The sequence below is a fragment of the Mesocricetus auratus genome, unplaced genomic scaffold (genome assembly GCF_017639785.1).
Source record: "Mesocricetus auratus isolate SY011 unplaced genomic scaffold, BCM_Maur_2.0 Super-Scaffold_100013, whole genome shotgun sequence".
NCBI classification, from domain to species: Eukaryota; Metazoa; Chordata; class Mammalia; order Rodentia; family Cricetidae; genus Mesocricetus; species Mesocricetus auratus.
Genome location: NW_024429196.1, coordinates 82522732 through 82544987, shown reverse-complemented (window position 1 = coordinate 82544987; position 22256 = coordinate 82522732). Strand labels below are relative to the sequence as shown.

Here is a 22256-nt window from a genome sequence, read left to right as displayed (position 1 = left end):
AGGTCTTTTACAGGCTGTGGCTTCCTGCCTGATCACATGCCCAAACCCAGCGTTATTAGGACCTCTAGTGTCCGAATTTACCCTGTCATTTAGCTTCTACCCATTGAGCAACAGAGAGGGCCCTCTGTCTCTAAACCCTGCTCTCGACTCCCTTTCTTGGTGGTGTTGTTGCTGTTTCTCGAGACTTTTTCTCTGTGTAGTCCTGGTTCTCCTGCACTCACTTTGTAGACCAGGCTGGCCTTGGACTCAGAGACATGCCTGCCTCTGCCTCTTAGTGCTAGAATTAAAGGTGTGTATCACCACTGCCTGGTGCAACTTGCTGTTTTAGCAATATCCTAAAGGGACCCTTCCTTCAGAAGGCTGGATACGTCAGTCAGTGGGTAAACATTGACAGAAAACATGCATAAGGACACAGATTTCAAACCATCCTAAGTCATGCATGTATGATATCCTAGCATTATGCTGACCCTACCGCTGACAACTGGCAGGAGTGTGCACACCGACATTCATGCAGATCCTTAGACAGGTGAAAGGGTCCTGTGTTGCGTGGCTACATCTGTGCCTTACCGTAAGTGGCCGGTAAGGACTCTACGCATGTGCAAGCTTTTCCTTTTAAGCGAGTGCCTCTTCTTCCATCTCTGTTCCCGGTTGACCAACACGTACCCCTCCCTTTGCTCCCTTTCCCCAGTAAACTCCACCGTGGGTTTTGGTGAGTTTTGTGATTCGTGGTTCATCACCCGCAGCTACAACAAACAACACTCATGAGGTGAGCAAAATGGCTGGACTTTATGTAGAGCCAAAGGAGATAGAGAAGGGAGGTCGTACAGGAGATGCATATTCTAGTGATGCATAATATATTCTTGGTGATACAGATGACATTCTCCCAGCTTGTAGTCATCATGGTCCCCCTGGGCAAGTGTCACGCTGCAAGCTGTTTGTGTGTGACAAGAAAAGCCTGTCTGTATCTTACGTTTCCTTTATGAACATTTATGTGTGTGTTATGTCTATATGCATTAACGTACACATGAATGTCCCTGGATTAGAGCTGAAGTTACAGGTGACTGGGAACCGAACTCTGGTCCTCTGCAAGACTAGTGCACATTCTTAACTACTAAGCCATCTCTCCAGACCCCCCTTTTTTAATGATTAATTACTTAATCGCTTTATTTTTGCAAAAGGACAGCCTTTAGAAGTGTTCATTTTCAATGGTCTGCAATTTCTCTGAGTAACCAACTGGAAATATATATACCAGAGTATATTTAATGTGGGACACCCAGTGCAGACATGTTCTGGTGATCTATCTCAAGGAAGTCTCATGTCTGTTGTCAGCCTTCAGGGGTGGCCATTAAAATTGACTTTAGTTGTTCTTGTGGTGTGGTACATGTGTGTGTGTGTGTGTGTGTGTGCACGTGTGTGTGCATGAGCATGTGTGTCTATGTTTGTGTCTGTATTACAGTGTTAGCCAAGAGGGTCACCTTATTAGGAAGCCTGCTAGCTAGGGTAGTATTGAACTTCAATATTGGACTCCACTGCCACCTTGTTCTTTATGAGACTGATATGATCTGATGCCACCCAAGATACGTTGAGGTCTCTTATTTACCAAACTATAACCTGACATATTAGAGTTGACTTTTTGTCACACTGATGTATATTCTTGCTTGTTAATGGCCAGAGAATTCCAGAAACAAAAACACTATGCAAAGCCATTTATTTCTATTCTCTTTGTCTCGAAGTTTGGGTGCTACTCCCCAGCTTCTAGGAGGGCTCTCCACCCATAGTGTGGCAGATGATAACAGTTACCATTCTGGAGGCAATGTTCCTGGTGTCTGCTGGACATGGCCCAGAGTTCATCCATGCATTAAAGTCACCAACCCAAGAACAGGAATTGTCTTGCCCTGGCCTTGGAAATCATCTCCTTCCCTTGCTCTGTATCAGGCTGTCTTATCCCAGCAGGGAAGTTCTTAAAATCTAGTCTGTGTGATTTCAGCTACCCCAACCCCTAGTTTACCTTTCCCATCTGGCCTTTTAAAAATTCATCCTTGCTGATGTGTCTGGAATGTGGTCCATTGATTCTTTAGTGTTGTAGAGTGTCCCATTATCACTCCATTATAGCATTCCGGTGTGTCCCAATTTAGGTATGCTTTCCTCAGTCAATAGACACCCATGTTTTCCCATTATGTCTGTCCCTGTCTCTTAGAGGAAAGGCAAGTACATTAACAGCATCCATAAGACCAGAACTGCCAAGTCATGGGCTATGTTTCCCGATGGTCAGCATGACTAAATGATGGTGTTTGTTCTCTAGAGAGTCTGAGGTGTCAAGGTTATAGGCACTCCATAAAAAGAGAGAACTTGGCCTCCTTTTATTCCTTTAAAGGATTATGCAATTTTAGAATGATTTTTTTGTTGTTGTTGGAATGCTTGGTAGAATTTACCCAGAAGATAATCTGTGCCTGCAATTTTCTTTGTGGGCCAATTTAAAATACTAGTTTATATCCTTATTGCCTTATTAACACTGTTTTTGTGTTTTATTTGTTTATTTATTTAGTTATTCTTGAAACAGGGTCTCTCTACATAGTCCTAGTACTATGTAGATCAGGCTGGCCACAAGCTTACAGAGATCCATTTGTTTCCCAAGTGCTAGGACTGGAAAACACTTGTTATTTTTTTTAAGTGATTATGGAATTCTTCAAGTTATTTCTCTTGGATTGATTTAAAAAATTTATATTTTTCTTTCCTTCTCATTAAAAAATATTATCTTTAGTTTATGTGCATGAGTGTTTTATCTGCATGTTTCCTGCCTGAGTTTCCTGTGTAACAGCCCTAGCTGTCCTGGAACTCACTCTGTAGACCAGACTAGCCTTGAGCTCACAGAGATTTACCTGCCTTTGCCTCCCAAGTGCTGGGATTAAAAAGGCATGCGCCACCACTGTCTGGCTGCCTGCATGTATTTAATTGCATTGTATGCATACTTTGTGCTGGCAGAGGTTAGAAGAGGGTACCAGATCCCCAGGAACTGAAGTGGTTGTGAGACACCTGATGTGGGTTCTGGGAACTGGACTTAGGTCCTCTGCAAGAGCAGCAAGCGTTCTTAGCTGCTCTTAGCCTTCTCTCCAGCCCCTGTAATAGACCTTAGTAAGTTTTAAAGAATTTTAGCAGGAATTGTGCCATCTAGTTCCTAGGACTCACTAGGAAGGCTCCATCCCCATTTCAGAAAATAAGAAACCATTGTAGACAAGACAGCTGGGCTAGCTAGGCCCCAACGGCAATGTGATCAGTGCTTACTGCAGCCCCCTCCCCCGCAATCCACCTCATGGTTGCTGCTTCTTTCTGAGACTTGCATGGTGAAGATGTTTGATGATATTGTCTCTAGAGCTATCATTCAGGTTCTGAAGCCTCCATTTCTCTGTGCCTTTTTTCTGTTTCTACCAAAGCAGTGCTGCAACTACCTGCCCACCTTTGAACTGAGTTGTCTCATTTCTTTAATTAAAATAAAAATAAAATTTAATGTCTTTGTGTGTGTGTGTGTGTGTGCACACCTGTGTGCATGGCTACGTGTTTCATGTGTGTATGAGTGCAGGCAAATGTTTGCCACAGTGTGTGCATGTGTGCACGCATGTGCACATGCTTTGTGTATGTGTGTGTGCCCATGTGTATGCATGCTTGTGTACATGGGAATGAACTCATGTGTGTATGAGTGCAGGCAAATGTTTGCCACAGTGGAAAGTCAGAGGACAACTTTAAATGTTGGCCTCCACCGTCTACCTTGTTTGACACAGCATCTCTTGCTGTAGACGCCTCATGTGCCAGGCTAGCTGGCCTGTGAGCTTCTGTGGATTTGCCTTTCTCCACCTCCCATCTCAACTTCCCTGAAGGAGCAGTATTATAGACGTGTGCTACCTACTCTGGCTTCGCATGCTTCTGCAGATTCAATCTCAGGTCCCCGTGCTTGCAGAGCAATGGCTTTACCCACGACACCATCTTCTCAGTCTTGATTTATTTCACTATGCTCTTTTTATGATGTAAAAATTAAAAATAACTTTGAAAAGATCAGGTTCTTACTGTATAGTGCAGGGAGTACTTTAATTAAAATTGTGTTTGTTTTTGAGACAGGATTTTGCTACACAGCTCAGGCTGGCCTCAAACGTGCAGCAACCCTCCTGCCTCTGCCTCCCATGTGCTGCGACGTGTGCCTGTATGCGCCACACCTGGCTGGAATTGTGTGACTGTTATCCATATATAAGCCTATGTATATAAAACATGTATACACACGTACACACACACACACATATACATTTTTGCATTATGTCTATGCATTGGGGAAGGGGTCTGTGCACATAAGTGCAGGTGCCTGTAGATAACAGACAATTCCCTAGAGCTGGAGACCAAATTCCGGTCCTTTGGAAGAGCAGCAAGTGCTTCTAACACTTGAGCCTTCTCTCCAGCTCTTACCAGGCTTTTCACAGAGATAGCTTTCAGAGGGTGAACTCTTGCTTCATGTTTGTATGGTTCATAAGAGTCATATTATTATTTGTGTGGTTTATATAGTCTGTTTCCTTAGCAGATGTCTCCTTGCTTCATCCAGCAATTAAAATCTCCAGCTGAGCTGGTGCATTTTTACCCCCTGTTGTGCTAACTCTTCCATGTAGAGCTTTTCATGTAGGTGACCAGGAGTAGAACTGTTATGTCTCCAGGAAGAGTTAGCCTTTTACAATGTCTATTTCTGACAATATTTATTGGCTTTAATGCTGTCTTTGATTTACTTAGTAGAGCTGTCTTTTTCTTTTGGTTGGTCTTTATTGCTTTCCTTTGCTCTTGTTGATGTAACACAAACACTCCAAAGTTACACAATTTTCTGTCCTGAACCCTGAAGCTATCTTGGGTCTCCAGACAGAAGCTGACTCATTGGTGTGCCGAGAGACACCCAGTACTCAGACTATTCCAAGGATCTCAGGGGGTCAGGAATGAGGGACCAGGACCAAAGAAGGAGCAGGAGACGTTCCTGCAGTTTCTTTCTCATATGGAATGATGTTCTTATCTTCTCATGCACAGGAAAGACATGCTTATCATTCCCAACATGCAGGAAGTTACAAGGGCCTAGAAACTCTGTACCAGCTAGGTACAAGAAGTGAATGTATGGTTCTGCTTATATCACAATATCACCAATATTGGCCTTTTTGTTCTATCTCTGAAATCATCTTATGATCAGCTACCTATTCTCTCTCTCTCTCTCTCTCTCTCTCTCTCTCTCTCTCTCTCTGTGTGTGTGTGTGTGTGTGTGCTTTTGTATGTGTTCTGTGTGCAGGTGAATGTGCACAGGCATACTCATGTGTATGCATGTATGTGTGGGAGCCAGAGGTTTATGTTGAGTGTCTCTTTCTCTTTCTTGAGACAGGGCCTCTCACTTAACTTGGAGGAAACTAACTAGAAATGCTATCTCCTGGAATAATCCTGTTTCCATCTCCCCTGCACTGGGATTATTGGAAGTGCTGCTGCTGGTTGTTTACATGGGCACCGAGGCTTGAACTCGGGTCTTCATGAATGCGTGGCAAGCGCTTTACTGACAGAGCATCCTACCAGTCCCAGTGCTGTCTAGTCTATCTTAGCACCTCTCTTGAAACATCCACCCTCAAACAACTACACCAGGTTTTTGTAAACTCTCTCACACTTGTTTCACCGGTACCAGGAAAACACCTTTGAATGAAAAACTACAAACAAGAAAGGACTTTATTAGGGTCTTACAAATTGCAATTTGCGAAGATGGATTTGGAAGAAGGAGGGAGAATGGGAACTCATGTGGAATGACTAAGCAGTTGTTTTATTGCCGGAGAGTAAAATTCAGCCCGGTGGAATTGCAAAAGGTGCAGGGGCCATGGAGGCCAAGGAAGATATAGAAAAGAATGCACATTAGTGAAAATGTCCAGAAAGAGGAGTCCTGATGGTCTCTGATGTGCATCTTGGGTCTCTGGGTGCCATGTAGCTTCGTCAGAAGGGAGCCAGAGCTCACAGCTCCAGGCAGCCTGGGCAGGTATCTCAGTTACAAAAGTGCTTGACATGAAAGCCCAACGACCTGAGTTTGATTCCCAGAACACACATGAAAGTGCCAGGTGATCTGATGTGTGCTTGTGATTCCAGCACCGGAGAGACGGGAGCAGGTAGACCCTCAGGGCTTGCTGGTCAGCAAGTTACGCCTAGTTGATGAGTCCCAGTCCTATCACACTCCTTACTATTATTATTATTATTAATTTTTTTTTGGTTTTTCGAGACAGGGTTTCTCTGTATTGTTTTGGAGGCTGTCCTGGAACTCACTCGGTAGACCAGGCCAGCCTCTGCCTCCGGAGTGCTGGGATTAAAGGCGTGCGCCACCAACGCACAGCTCAGATCACACTTGAGTCCCTATCAAAAAGTGATGTTTACAACCCCCAAACTTTGTGGTTGGCTGCAGTGAGCTGCACCCGTTTCAGATGATGGGCCTGCGCAGGAAGACCCGTCAGAGTGACTCTTGCCCTGTAATGAACACACAGCAACACTTAGGACAGCTACCTACAGTGTTGGCTTCAGCCTTACCCACAATGGCTGTTTCACTCAAAGCTCAGGAACCGCCATAACATATAAGCCCAGGGGAAGCAGGCACCGCATGTTATAGCCAAGATGCCTCTCATCTGCTTAGCGTCTTTCTGGTCTTTCCATTCCTGCCTGCAGCTGGCTAAACATGGACTCAACGTCGTACTTATCAGCCGGACACTGGAGAAGCTACAGGCCGTCGCAGAAGAGATTGGTGAGTGGCCCTGTTATTCTATTTAATTTTTTTTTTGTTTTTTCAAGACAGGGTTTCTCTGTATTGCTTTGGAGGCTGTCCTGGAACTAGCTCTTGTAGACCAGGCTGGCCTCGAACTCACAGAGATCTACCTGCCTCTGCCTCCCGAGTGCTGGGATTAAAGGCGTGCACCACCACGCGCGATGGAACAGGAACCAAGAGATTCATTAACCAGTGGAGTTTATTGGAGGAAAGGGAAGAAGAGAAGGGGGAAGGGGGAGAGAGAAAGAAGGGGGGAAACAAAGGGAGAGTGTGGGGAGCCAACATGTGGAGGTGTGTTCGCTTAAAAGGGGAAGCTTGCACATGCGGACTGAGTCCTTACACAGCCCCGCTTTTTGTAAAGCGAGACATAGCCATGATGTGGCCATGCGACACAGGGCCCTTTGAGATGCCAAAGTATCTGCCTGAGTGCCGATATGCGTGTCCCACTCATTATCAGGGGGAGGGGTCAGCATGATGCTGGGTTCCAGTAGACCCCACCCGGCAAGGGAGGTGCATGTGTGGAACTGGGAAAACATGGCGCTGTTTGTGACACATCTGCTTCCTGGAGCCTGGAGTGCCGTCTGTCCTCTGTACACAGAAGGGACCAATATACACAGGGAAGGGCAAGGTGAAAGGCACAGGCTGTCGTCACCCTGAATTCTGTGACCCGAGTGAAGGAGGAATTTTCCCTGGTCCTTTACCTTCGGAATCAGCCCTGCTCAGCCAGAGCCTCAGCTGCCTCTTAGCTCCCATCCCTCCCTTTAGAGCCAGAAATGGTGTCAGGTTTTTTTGTTTTGTTTTGGTTTTTTTTTGTGCCTATGCTCTGCTCCTTGCAGAAAGAATGCTAACTGACGGTCATCAGGTTAAAAAAGAGATATGATTCAGGGCTACCATGTAGGTTTTACATGGCACAACCCCTAAAAGACATTTTCTTTTTTACAGATGTTTTATTATTTTGAATTATTTAGATATTTTTTAGTGAAAGCGACCAAAATCCTTATTTTTAGCTATTTAATTTTAACAATTATCAAGGTAATAATTAACTGAAATATCAAGGCACAAGGTGTGAATCTTTAACTATGAAGACTTTCTTTTATCGATAGCAGGCTGTCCGGGGCCAGCCTTGTTTCTTTGGGGGAGGTTCAGAATGGAAGAAGGCTGTGGGGGTGGGGTCCACGGGGTCAAACTGTGGTGGCTCAGTGACCTTGCAATGATGAATTTACCTTTTGTTCTGCATCTGGGTGTCAGGAGTCACTCCGATTAGGACAGGTGTTCTCAAGCATTTCCCTCCTGGCGTTGAATGTGCTTTTTATCGTGCAATTGGAAAGAAAGCCATGTCGTTTACCTTGAAGGGTCCCTGACTCTCACACTGTGTCTCATGAGCTTTGATCTAGAGAAGCTGGGTCTAGACACAAAGCTAAGGCACTTCTGGGACAGACAGGGACGTTCTACCTGCAGCTGTTACAGCTGCCTGCAAATGCCTTCACCAGGCACAGAACAGCTGACAAGGCACTAAACTCGGAGGGAGTGAAGAATAGGTTTCTTTGGACAAGCTAGTCAGCTACGGTTATCCTCAATTTGCCGCTCTGGAAAATGGGAAGAGGAGGGTCTGCTCCCTCAGGGTTGTAGGTGGACAATCACAGGATACCTGTGTCTATGCTGAGGGGACTTGAGTCTGCTGAGCTGGGAAAGCATCAGATGGTGTTTACAGCCCTCCTCCGGGGACTCAAACGAGTTTATGTCAATCACCCGGGGGCTTGTGTAGATCAGTCTGGCTCAGGCCGGTGTGTCTAAACCAGTAGGTTCGGGGTAAAGACAGATCTAGGTATCTAATAAGATTCCCACTGATTTTGATATGACTTTGTGAAGCACAGCTCCAACTCTTTTTCAGATGTGTCATTGTTATTTTTAACTGTGATTATGTGTGTTTGTCTGTGTGGGTGTGTACATATGTGTGCCCGAAGATACCAGGCGAGATTGTCAGAGTTACAGGGGTTGTGAGCCACCTATTGTGGGCACTGGAAACCAGCCTCAGGTCTCCCATGAGAGCAGAAAGTACTGTTGACTGTTCAATCATCTCCCCAGTCCCACAAAATCTGTCTTAATTCTGGGGACTTCATGATCAAGAGGGATGATTCTACCGATGCTTGCTAGAAATACCTGTGGCTTCTCACACAGAATGGACCACTGGAAGCTGTGTGAAGATTGTACAAGCAGATTTTACCAAAGAAGACATCTATGACCATATTAAAGAAAAACTTGAAGGCTTAGAGATTGGAATTTTAGGTAAGTAAATTGAAAAACACAGACCTTGGTTTTACATGTAAGTATGATAATCACCTTTGTGACAGTTTATTTCATTCTCTCTCTCTCTCTCTCTCTCTCTCTCTCTCTCTCTCTCACACACACACACACACATGCACTTACACACACACAAAAGGACTCCCTTGCCAGGCGGTGGTGGCACACACCTTTAATCCCAGCACTCGGGAGGCAGAGGCAGGCGGATCTCTGTGAGTTCGAGGCCAGGCTGGACCGACAGCCTCCAGAACAATACAGAGAAACCCTGTCTCATAAAACCAAACCAAACCAAAACAACAACAACAACAAAAAAACAGAACAAAAGGACTCCCTTCTTACTCAGAAATCAAGATTTTTTCTGTATTTATAAAGAAGACATCTTGTGATCCCACATAGAGTGCACTCTCAGCATTACATAGGAGAAAATAAGACTTGGATTTTAAAATTTCCCCGAAATTTAAGCCACAATTACATTTTTACAAGTAAAAATACAAAAATACACCAGGGAAGAAGAAATTGGAAAGGATGGGCAGACACAAGAAGGACAGATTTCTTAAAGCCCTCCAGACTTGGCAGCAGCACTTTGGTACATATCCTTCCAGGTACAAACAAGGTTTTTCAAATCTGGGATGGTGTCTGTCTACTGTTTTGTATCATTAAAACCAGAAACACAGAGCTGGAGGTGCAGGTTGGCTGGCAGAGGGCTTACCCTATCTCTAGCACCTTACAGGTCATGTGCATGTCCGTGCAAATCTGTAATCCAAGCACTCAGGAGGAGGAGGATTGGAAGTTCTTACCTTCAGGTGCATGGTTAGAAAACCTTGTTTCACAAGTGTTGTTTCCTAATGTGTTTGCATTCTAAATAGCCTCTCTCTCTCTCTCTCTCTCTCTCTCTCTCTCTCTCTCTCTCTCTCTCTCTCTCTCTCTCTCTCTCTCTCTCTCCTCTCTGTGTGTGTATTGAATGCCAGACATCTTCTTCTATTACTCTCCATCTTATATTTTGAATCAGATTGTTTCACTGAACCCAGAGCTCACTAGTTCAGCTAGACTCACTTGTCCAGTGAGCTCCAGCTAGCAGTACTGGTACCATAGATATGCACTGTCATGTGTTTGTGAGCCACCAGGGTGGAGCGCTGGGAATGGAACTCTGGTCCTTTGCAAGAGCAGCTAGTGCTCATAATCAATGAGCCAGCTCTCCAGCCCCCACCTTTCCTCCCTCCCTCCCTCCCTCCTTCCCTTCCTTTTTCCTTTTCTATTTTAATGTAGGTGCTGGGGGATCTAACTCAGGTTCCCATGTTGGTGCAGCGGTCACTTTTATTCACCGGATCATCTCCCCAGCCTGCATCCACTTCCCTTGTTTTCAGTAAATTGCAGTGAGCACCCATATACAGAAATCACTTTGCGCATGTTTCTGTAGGAGGATTTCCCACCTGTTCTGACACCCTTTGCTTTGCCTCTCTCTGCCAGTCAACAATGTCGGAATGCTCCCTAGCCTGCTCCCGAGCCATTTCTTGAACACTCCCGGTGAGATCCAGGTGAGCGTCTTCCCTTTGCCTCTGCTTGTTTCTCAGCCAGATGTGGACCCCTCACTTGGTCACCAGGACTCATGGAAGAGAAATGGCGACCAGGTCAGGCCAGACTCTGCTGCGTGGTGACTGTCTTGATATTTTTTCTCTTCGTCCTAGAACTAGATAGATATAAAGTGTGTGGTGATGATGGTAAACGAGCCATGCAAAGGATACCGGGCAGGGGAGTTGTATGATACTTTATTAGAGAGAGAACTCACTTGCATGAGAAGCTGAGAACTGCCCTTCCCTTTATCTCTCCTATCCCCACGGCCCTGTGACCACGCCCACTTGGGCGCGGTCAGTGTTGAGGGTGTGTGAGATCTCTCCCTACAGTGTACTTTTCATCTCTGCCCATCAGAATCTTCCTAACCACTGTAACATTCGTCTGGGACTCTGTGCTCTGCTTCATAAAGGGGAATTCTGCCCAATAAATTCATAGCTCTAGCATCATGGGAGCAGCCAGCCCCTTGGCATGTCTGTCTTCCCAGGTGATTAGATGTAGCCTCAGCGATAGAAAGTCTAGACATCTCTCAGTATCTAAGCACGTTGTCTCCCCTTAGATACCAAAGTCCCTGAGCCTTCAAGTTTCTGATAAAACGGGATCATGCTTCACTGCCAGGCTGAACATGTCTTCCTCTGGGTAACTTATCTCTAATGTGATGTAAATGCGTGAAAGCAGTTAAGCATAGTATTTACAGAATAAAGACAAAGCCATTCAAGTCTACATGTTCAGTACAAATGTTGTTTGTGAAAAATTTAAATTAATTATTTTATTTAAGATTTTTTTCTTTGACATTTTAAAATTTTACTCTAACTTTAGAGTTTGCCCTTTGACAATTTCATGCATGCATGTATATATGTATGTATGTATGTATGTAATCTCTGCTCCCTTCTGTTTCCCCCTTCCTCCCAGTAAGTCCCCTCCTGTTTTCACTCTTTAAAAATTAAATACAACATTTTATTAGGTCTTGGGAACTATTCACCCTCCACTCCTTACTTCTCCCAGATCCATCTCACCCCTCCATGCCTTTTCTACTTAGTGTCTTCTGCTCTTCAGTGACACAGAATGCAGTTTGTGCTGCCCAAGCCCTCAAGGATGTGGAGCCATCCACTGGAGCACGGTTGGCCTAACAAGGCTACACCCTTAGAGAAAACCACTTCTTCCTGTCCTAGAAGCCATCGACTGTCAGTAACTCCTCAGCCTGAGCTGGGGACTCATTAGCTCCTTGATACTCCATGCTGGAATGTAGACTGGCTTGGTCCTGTGCAGGAACCACAGCTCCTGTGAATTCATGAATGCTTCTTCTTCTGATTCTTCTGATTCTTCTGATTCTTCTGATTCTTCTGATTCTTCTGATTCTTCTGATTCTTCTGATTCTTCTTCTTCTTCTTCTTCTTCTTCTTCTTCTTCTTCTTCTTCTTCTTCTTCTTCTTCTCCTCCTTCTCCTCCTCCTCCTCCTCCTCCCCTTCCTCCTCCCCCTTCTCCTCCCCCCTCCTCCTCCTCCCCCTTCTCCTCCTCCTCCTTCTTCTTCTGGTTCTCCTCCTCCTCCTCCTTCTCCTTCTTCTTCTGATTCTTCTTCTCCTTCTCCTCCTCCTTCTTCTTTTTTTACTTCAGATTCTTCTCTTCTTCTTCTGATTCTTCTTCTTCTCCTCCTCCTCCTTTTCCTCTTTCCCCTTCTCCTCCTCCTCCCCCCTTCTCCTCCTCCTCCTTCTTCTTCTTCTGATTCTCCTCCTCCTTCTCCTTCTTCTTCTTCTGATTCTTCTTCTCCTTCTCCTCATCCTTCTTCTTCTTTTACTTCTGATTCTTCCCTTCTCCTTCTCCTTCTCCTTCTCCTTCTCCTTCTCCTTCTCCTTCTCCTTCTCCTTCTCCTTCTCCTTCTCCTTCTCCTTCTCCTTCTCCTTCTCCTTCTCCTTCTCCTTCTCCTTCTCCTTCTCCTTCTCCTTCTCCTTCTTCTTCTTCTTCTTCTTCTTCTTCTTCTTCTTCTTCTTCTTCTTCTTCTTTTTCTTCTCCCAAACCAATGAATTTTATTAGGGTTGCTTGCATGACCATGGATGGTGGATGGATTGCTATTTCCTAGGGTATGGGTAATTTGTCAGTGGCTATACTATTGAAGAAAAATGACATCCCTCACCCTATCAGCAGCTAGTACCACCTTGGGAAGGTGTGCTTTTGAAGGTTTTTGGTCCATAGTTAGTGGAAGCCAAGGATGTGGAGTCTGAATGCTGGGGGCTTCACTGCACGTGGCCCAGATTCTGTGGCTGGACGCTCTAGAATTCCAGAGAGGTCAAACTTGTAGCTGCCATTGTAGGACAGGAGACAAATTTTTTAAAAATGCATTGAACAGCCCTTGAAGGCACTTGTTTACTGGCCCTTCCCATAGCCCAGATCTTTGAGGTGGTGGGGTTACCCCAGACTGGGCAACCTTTCTTGCTTCCATGCCTCAGTTCCATAGTTGTCTCTGTGGTCCATTTAAGTCCTGTATCTGCTGCCTGGCCTATGGCACCAGGTATCCTAGCTTCTTTTCTGTTGCTGTGGTAAAACACTCTGACCAAGAGCAACTTGTGCAGGGGGAAGGGGTTTGTTTGACTTATACTACCAGGCCACAGTTCGATCATCAAGGGAAGTCAGGGCAGGAACTTGAAATCTTGGAGGAATGCTGCCTGTCTTCTGGCTGGCTCACGGGCTCAGGTTTAGCTAAGCTTTCTTACATAGACCAGGACCACCTGCCTAGAGATAGCTGCCCATAGGGTGCTGAGACCTCTTCTAGCCATCATCACTCAAGACATTACCTACAGATTATGTCCACAGGTCCATCCAGCCTGTCCAGTCCTCGATTGAGATTCCTTTCTCAGGCGGCTCCATAGAACACCAGGTCACCGGGACATTGCTGCTTAGCCTCACCAAACCCTCTCCAAGTGTGCTCTCTGTTTCACACTCCCTATTGCAAGTCTGTCTTGAACTGTTATCACACTTCTCTTTATGTCTGCATTTGTGCTCTTGTCTGTGCCTTCCTCTTTTCCTCTCTCTGCCCTGGGTAAGATGATTATAGCATTCCTGAGGGAGTTACTCTCTGGACAGTTACAGGTGTTTCCAGGTTCTTGTTCAAACACACACACACACACACACACACACACACACACAATTGAGGAAGTGCACACATATTATAAAGTGGCAAGAACTTTTTGAGAAGAAAATCGGTAATGCTAGATCAGGTATATTTCAAGAGTACAGTCGGCACTGTGAGTTGGAGCACTGGTTTTGTTTGGAGCTTCGTTTATGGGGTTTGGGAGAGGAGGGGGTGGCTTCTAAGGGGAGTCATCTGGGCAGTTCCCTGTTTTGAGTGACAGGCCTGGATAATGTAAAGCTTTTCTCACTGCACGTGCTTCCCCATGTTGCGTCTCATTTTAGTCACACGCATGTTCAGTTATAGATGTAAGACGGCAAACGCAGATATAAGCGGCTTTCCCCTAAAAATTCACCCAGAGGGCAGATTTCCCTTACTGTGCAGGCATCCGTAACCAACCTCTCCATCCAAGATATGTCTTTGAACATACCCGAATGGAAACTGAGTCACCAAGGACTTGTTAAGGAGTAACATATTCCATTACGTGGATCAGGGAGTGCTTGCAGCCCATTCAGGTGGGAGTCCCAGGCTGATAAGTGCCTCACTAGGAGAGGGTTGTGTACAATGCCCAAGCCAAGGCTCCAGGTTGCTAAGTCATCCCTGTCCTTACCTGCTTCGCCAGCATTTTCTTCTCCTGTCTTCTCTAGGCCAGAAACTCCACCTTGTATTATCTGACTGTTCACCTTTTTACTCCCCATGCTGTTGTCTTATAAACCCTACTGTGCTGACCCTTCTTTGTCTAACTTGGAATTCAACACAGTTTTCCATGATGATACGGTTCCTCCCAGTCTGTAGTTGAAAATATCCTAGGTAGCCGGGCGTTGGTGGCGCACACCTTTAATCCCAGCACTCGGGAGGCAGAGGCAGGCGGATCTCTGTGAGTTCGAGGCTAGCCTGGTCTACAAAGTGAGTTCCAGGACAGCCTCCAAAGCCACAGAGAAACCCTGTCTCGAAAAACCAAAAAAAAAAAAAAAAGAAAGAAAATATCCTAAGTTAAAAAAAAAATGTCTCAGTAAATCTTACCTCCTGGCCAACCCAGCTCCAGACACGGCACACTATAGAAGGATGGGATTGCTTCTCAGGGCAGAGAGGCAGACCCCAGTGCAGCCAAGGTGCAGCATGGCAGAGGATATCATACCACATGCACCAGACCTTGGGAAACTATACATTCAAAACTTGAAGTGTGGAGCGGGGAGGCCAGGGGAATGGGTGGGAAGGAGGGGTGGGAGGGAGGACTGTGGTTGGAGTGCAAAATAAAATTTAAAAGAATAAATAAAAATTTAAGTGTGATTTCTGTTGTATGCACACTGCTTTTGCTTTGTCAGAAGTTGGCCCAACCATCAGAGACGAGGGACCATCTCTGTCTTCCTTTCGCATCTATGATTCTATTCCATCCTGAATTTCCAAGGCTGCTCTCCGGCTGAGGCTCACGTATGGGTGGGACCACAGAGCAATGCCACCGAGCCTCAGCTAGGAGCCAGAGTGCAGGTCTAGCTTGCGATGGAGCTGCTGAGATTTAGCTTTTGCCCATTTTGCCCATTCAGATGCTTTGTTAGCATCAACTTACTCCCAGGACGATTCCCCAAGGACTGGGCTGACTCGTGTCTGTGATTATTTATTGCAGAGTCTCATCCACTGCAACGTCACCTCTGTAGTCAAGGTACGTGATGGACGTGTGTGCTGAAAACACTGAAATGTTCCTTGCACTGAAATTCAACCGCTCCTAGCCAGAGGCTGCCTTACTTTGCTCCCGTCGGGGAAGGATAGACACAGGGTCATTCTCTCCAGCATCTGAACACTGTTTCGGCATTCGGAATGCACCGGGCCTGTCGATACCAACACTTCCTCAGGATTTCAAAGCAGTTCCCCCAAAATTAATATTTTAAGAAAATGTCTTATTTGTCTCTAAGAGAAGGGCATTCACTTATGACAGAAAAGACGACAGAGGGCCTGGGTTTTCTAGGTGTTCGTTGTTTGGTATTTGTTGAATCAAGCTCAAAGTCATCTATAGACTAGGCTCTTCATTTTTTGTTAAATATAAGTGATGGTTTTATATATGTATACCTGCGTGTGGGTAGGTGCCCTTGAACGCCACACGTGACGGATGCTCTGGAGCTGGAGTTACAGGCAGTTGTGAGCTGCCTGACATGGGTTCTGGGAGAGCAGCTCATGCTCTTAACCTCTGAGCCCGGTCTCTAGCCCAGTAATCTCTTGTTATTTGTGATTTAGTTATCTGTGGTCAGCCATGGTTCCAGAATGCTAAAAGGAAGATTCTCTGCTTTAAGAAAGAGACTGGGGACCACATATATGTAACTCTTACTAGGGTATACTATTATAATTGTTATTATTTTATTATTAGTCATTCATCTTATTATGTCTAATTTGTAAGTTAAACTTACTGCTTATGTTGACTTCAGGTTATCACATCTACTCAAGATTTTAGAAAGCACTCTTAGCAGATTGGCGCACGTGTGTGTGTGTGTGTGTGTGTGTGTGTGTGTGTGTGGTCTACTGTGGTGTTCTAAGCTCAGCTCATCAAGCTAATTAGTTGGACAGCACAGGACAAGTTATCCAACCATCTCGAATTTCCGATTCTGCACCCGCTACACGAGCTTTAGATGGAGTAGCTGGGGGGGAGGGCTCAGTTAGTTACGTGGCAGGCATGAGGTCTTGAAACCCCAGGTATGATTTTTTTTTTTTTTCGAGACAGGGTTTCTCTGTATTGTTTTCGAGGCTGTCAGTCCAGCCTGGCCTCGAACTCACAGAGATCCGCCTGCCTCTGCCTCCCGAGTGCTGGGATTAAAGGCGTGCGCCACCACCGCCCGGCAACCCTAGGTATGATGTTTATATATGCCTGTTATCCCAGTGATGTTGAGACAGGAGGCAGAGACAGGTAGACCCCTGGAAACTTGAGAGCCAGCTAATGTGACATACATGATAAGTTTCCAGCCAATGAGAACTTCTCAACCCGCCTCAAACAAAAGATGGAAGGTGCCCGAGGACACTGAAGTTCCTCTTCATGCGAGCCATGCACACCACACACGGATCCCCCCCCTTACACAGAGACACACAGCAGTGTTGGATGAAAGCCATGCCTTGGGTATGTAGAGCTCTTGGGTCCTTTGGTTTGGGTCAGCTGCAGAGCCATTTATGCTGATCCCCTCGAGGCTAGTCCATTTATGCCTTTATGTGAAAAGGGCTCTGGAAAGACAGCTTAGGAACAGGTGCTGCTTTTAAGAACAGGCGCAGGCGAGTAGTTGATGCTTAGTGTGAGCAAAATGTTTCCCCTTCCTCTGAGTGCTGGACCCCTCTGCCTCCACCACACTACACGGCTAGTGAGTGAGCTTTGAGCTTTCTGCCTATGCACACCTCGCTCATCCACGAGGTCTGCAACTGCGTGTGGTAGCCCTGTTGATCTTTCTTGGCAGTCAATAGTACTGGGGGAGAGTGAGGTAGGGACTCTGGTTTTAGGTTGCTGGAGTGTGTGTGTGTGTGTGTGTGTGTGTGTGTGTGTGTGTGTGTGTCTCAGTTTCAGGGGCTGAAACATGCCATAGTTGTGGACGACTGGTTTCTGCTATCAGGAGGGGAAGTTGGCCAGTGCCCTTCTCCACTGTTAATTTCAGGTGGGTAAGATGAACTGGCAATAGATACTTCATCACCGGTTGTTTTCCTGTCGGCACTGGCACGTTACAGCTTCCTGCTTGGTTATTACCGCCGGCTCACAGACTTTGTGTGCTGAGCAGTCCCCGCTGATGTGGCTTTAGGGTTTATGTGTTCGGCCGTTGTGGAAGCCTTGCCATCCGAACATTTTTTCATCATTTCAAACACCGATCTTCCAATATTAGACTTGCTTGATCATCTAGGTTTCCCAAAAGGGATTTGACAACCTTCTGATTCCTTTAGTGAAGAAACGCTTTGATTTGCATTTTTAAAAAGTTCTGTATGTTGTGGACATTGAATTCTCTAAGCAACAAAGGAAGTAAATTAAAGCTCAGCTTCTAAATACACCACGCCCTCATTAGCCTGGCTGGAAGCACGATCGGCGTCTTTTAAGTCTTTCAAAGATGCTGCCTGGGAGCAGCATGTACAAGCAAGCATACACACTCTTGCTGGTCAAGGGCAGAGATGGGAGACAGAGTGTGAGGGACTGGGAAGGCGGGAAAGTCGAAATTATAGTTAATCTTCTTGTTACTGAGAAAAAGGGGCTGGGAAGCGGCTCAGCAGGTAAGGTCTGTGTTTGGATCCCTAGTGCCCACACAAAAAAGTTGAGTGTGGCTGTACACGTCTGTAACCCCAGTGCTGGGGAGCAGGGACAGGGTTTCTGGGGGGCCTGTTGGTTTCCAGCTTAGCAAAAACCAAGCAGCCTTTAGGTTCAGTGAGAGCCCCTGTCTCAAGAGAATAAGGTGAAGAAGGATAGGGGAAGACTCCTAGTGTCCTCTTCTGGTCTCTGTGTGTATAGGCACATGCAAACATAGACACACAAACACACAAACACAGACACAGACACGCACCCATGCACGCACACACACACACACCCTGATAGAAGCAGCTTGAGAGAGGAAGAGCTAGTTTGGCTATAGTTTGAGGGTGTGGCCCTTTACGGTGGTGAAGGAAGCAGCTGGTCACATTGTGTCCAAAGTCAGGGGCAGAGAGTGACAAGAGCTGGTGCTTAACCCCCTCTCTCCTCTTTATCAGCTCAGGTCTCCAGCACAAGGAACGGTGCCATCCAAACTCAGGGTGGTCTGCCCTCCTCAGCTAAACATTTCTGGAAACACTCTCCTAGACACACCCAGATTTGTGTCTTTAAGTGACTCCAGATCCCGTCAGACTGATGATGAAGATTAACCACCACAGAGACTAGACACTGGGAATTTTGAGGCAGGGACAGATGGTGTCCAGGGCTGTCTGTGTAAGTGAGATCATTTGCCCATTAAGGCTAGGGAGCTCACACGAGAGACACTGAGGATGCTCAAGGGTATCCAAAAAGATGCAAGTGGTTCCCATAGAATGTGTGTGTGTGTGTTTATGCATGTATATAAGTGTGTGTTTATATGTATGTGCATGTGTGTGTATGTGTGTGCTTATATGCATGTGTGTTTATGTGTGTGTCTCTGTGTGTGTTTATGTGCATATGTGTATGCCTGTGTTTATGTGTATGTGTTTATATGCATGCATGTATGTAGAGAGAAGCCTTTTCCTTGCCAGCCGCTTTGGTTGTTCCCTACTAGTCACCTAGGCTTGCCGCGTTGTAGTCCCCAAATAACACACAAGACGCTGTATTAATTATGAAGCTGTTGGCCTTGCTTGTTTCTTACTGGCTAGCTCTGACTTAAGTATTTATCCCATAATTGTTAATCTAAGTATTTCTCTTACCGGAGAAAAGTTCCGGACATCTTACTTCTCTGGCGGGCTACATCATGACTCCCTGTGTTTCCCCTACCCAGAGTCCTCCTGGACTCCTAGTCCCACCTATCTTGCTTCCCTATTGGCCAACAGTGCTTTATTGACATATACACAGGACTTCCCCATCACATGTGCATGTGTGTTTATATGAATGTGTGTGTGCTTATATGCATGTGTGTGGGCATGTGTGTTTATATGAATGTGTGTTGATATGTGTGTGTGTGTGTGTAGGTTAGAGATTGTGAACTCAGTTTAGTCTCTCAACCTTCTCTCACTTCCCTTGGAAGCCAATGGCCAATGCAGATGTTACAGAGTTCTGGATCTTCCTTGTCATAGCCCCACCCAGCCATAGCAAGAACATCTGGGGACTCTCTTACACAGAGGCCTGGTGCATGTGATGGATACAGTGACAGGAGAGTCTCTCTAGAAGCTTCTGCAGGGCCTCTGGCCAACACAGGCACACACACGGGCACATTGCATCTGTGGCCATTGGTCTTCTTGTTTTCTTTTGCCCACTTCTGCAGACCTGTGCTGTATGTACCTGTGCTGAGATGTACAGGAGATGCTAGATTCTTGTTCAGTGTTCTGCTAGTTCCCAATTCCAGCTGGTGGGTGAAGTGTGTGATGGCGGCCATACGCTTCCTTCATCCCTGGTATAGGGAGGACCTTGAGAACTCAGAAATACCTCCTGCCACCTCCAGCCAACCCCTACTGTTCCAGGGAGACTTTATGGGAAAGAAACCAGAGGCGGCTGGATAGTCTAGGTTTGCTATCTGTCTAGGTTGCTTGCTGTGGCTTCTAGCCAGATTCTCAAGTTGCCAGAATGGCCTTAAAGGTTGCCAGCAACTCTCAAGGTCTTCTGGGAAGATTAAGCTTCCGAAACTTCCTCCAAGGACCCTGTTCATTGCTACTTAGTTGCTTTTTCAAGGCTTAACCATGGCCTTCTCTTATAGATGACACAGCTTGTTCTCAAACACATGGAATCAAGGTAAGGCCCTTCACCGAAGAAGCCCCAGAGCAAGGTGGCCTTCCTGCCTTGGCAGTCACTTTGTTTGGGGACTGGGTGGTGGAGGGGGATTGGCTCATGAAGTCGCTGCTTCAGCTGATGCTTAAAACCTATGAAGACAGAACACAGTGGTTATGGGGGGAAGGCCAGGCCGGCTTTTCACATATGTGTGCATATGTGAAGGTCAAGTGTAATGTGTTTTAGAGGGAGATTGAGAACAGATGTCTCAAAAACACATTGGCTTTCAAAGAAAATTAACTCATGTTGAACATAAAAGAAGCAAGTTGGCCTCAGATCAAGACCATGTCCTTTTTTATTGTGAATTCCATCTTCTGTCAGATTGAGTACTCCATTTCCATGGTAACTGCCCCCTCTCTATCTCTAACAGTCCTTATTTGGGTCACCCTGTTACAAACACTCATTAGGGGCTGGTTTTCATCACCTATTGTTCATTTAGAGCAAATAGCTGATAGTTTAATTTTTCTAGAGTAAGATGGGGGTAGCTTTGTTTTCTAATATTCAGTCTCTTGCCACTGCACTCCAGACATCCAACTGGGAAGATTAAAGAGAATTGAATTCCTCCCAGTAAATGGGGAGGCTGAGGCAGGAGGATCACCAACAAATTCAAGACCAGTCTGGGTTCCATAGTAAGGTCGAGGCTAGCCTGAACTATACAGCAACATAAATATGTTTCAGAAAATGAAATAAACAAAAAAGACACGTGGTCCCATTGAGACTGGAGAGCCCCTTTCTCCTTTCCTCTTGTCTGAGCCATTTTGGTTTTTTGTAGCTTGGCAGGAAAATAGCAGAGCTCCTGTTTGGAGTACCAGGCCCTTTATGTCACACGACCGAAGGGTGACATCACCACACAGTGTCCTCCTTGAGATCTTGGGGACTGTTTCCCTCACAGTTCTTACAAAACCAACCCTCATGAGCCATGGAAACGTCGTAGAGGGTGGGTTCTGACAGCTCCAGCCCTCAGGTGTCTTTACTGCGGTGGGACGACGGAGCGGCTAACAGGGCAGCCTCTAATCTCTGCCTTTCAGGCGGAGAGGCCTCATCTTGAACATTTCTTCTGGGATAGCCCTTCGTCCCTGGCCTCTGTATGCCCTCTACTCTGCTTCCAAGGTGAGTGACAAGCCATCCAAGTCTCTTCCTTCTTCCTCCAAGCAGCAAGTGTCTGCGATACTCTTGGGAACCTGAGGGACCTGTCTATAAGGGCAGGAAGAAGCAAACTCCAGGACCTGAGGTGTTTTCTCTCTCACTGCAGGCTTTTGTGTGCACATTTTCCAAGGCCCTGCATGTAGAATACAGAGCTAAAGGAATCATTATCCAGGTGAGGTGGACAATTGTGGGCCCTCCCAAGTGGGAACTTTGGCTGGGTTGGATGGTAATCTATCACCCGTTGCAAAACAGGCTGTACATGTGAAGATAGGCTAAGAGATGCTGTTGGGTTTCCCTGACCAAGACCAGGTCAACTGCTGCCTCTACAACCCCTCCTGCTGCTGAGATTTCTGCTGGCTCCCCCTTCTTCCTGGGTGTCGGTTGGACAGGGAAATTGAGTATGGGTATGGTAGCGCAAGAATTCCGTGGAGGACTGGAGATGTAGCCTAGCATACACAAAGCCCTGCGGATCATCCACAGCACCGCATAAAAATGGGTGTGGTGGTGCATGTCTGTGAGGTGGTGCATGTGGAGGCAGGAGGATCAGGAGTTCAGGGTGATCCTTACCACACAGCAACTTTAAGGCTAGCCTGAGCTACGTGAGATGTCTGGGAGGGAAATGCTGTGACCCTTTGCTGCACGGTGCTGTATTAAACAGCCTAACTATTGGTTCCTCTTTGATATGTGGAGAAGGAGCAAAAGGAAGCTGGGCACTTGACACACGCTGGGACTAGGGGAGGGAAATGGATCTTCCCCTGGGTGAGGTTTACCTGTGATGGGCTATGGACATCCCCACACTTTGGTCCTTGAGCAACGGGAGGAGGAACCAAGCCACTGTGGAGACTACCTACACTAACTGAAAGAGGTTGTCACTGCCATCCCTGGGCTGAAAG

General features: G+C 46.2%; 1 protein-coding gene across 2 annotated transcripts in view; it reads left to right on the top strand.

Moving 5' to 3' along the window:
* The window catches only part of Hsd17b3 (hydroxysteroid 17-beta dehydrogenase 3), a 37319-nt gene that overhangs the window by 11866 nt on the left and 3197 nt on the right, over positions 1-22256 (top strand). For both annotated transcript variants that reach the window (XM_040756143.1, XM_040756144.1), the window contains exons 3-9: positions 6700-6775; positions 8975-9082; positions 10565-10632; positions 15415-15450; positions 20147-20181; positions 21246-21327; positions 21470-21535. In XM_040756143.1, the coding sequence (XP_040612077.1) occupies positions 6700-6775; positions 8975-9082; positions 10565-10632; positions 15415-15450; positions 20147-20181; positions 21246-21327; positions 21470-21535 (471 nt within the window). The remainder of the gene's footprint in view (positions 1-6699; positions 6776-8974; positions 9083-10564; positions 10633-15414; positions 15451-20146; positions 20182-21245; positions 21328-21469; positions 21536-22256) is intronic.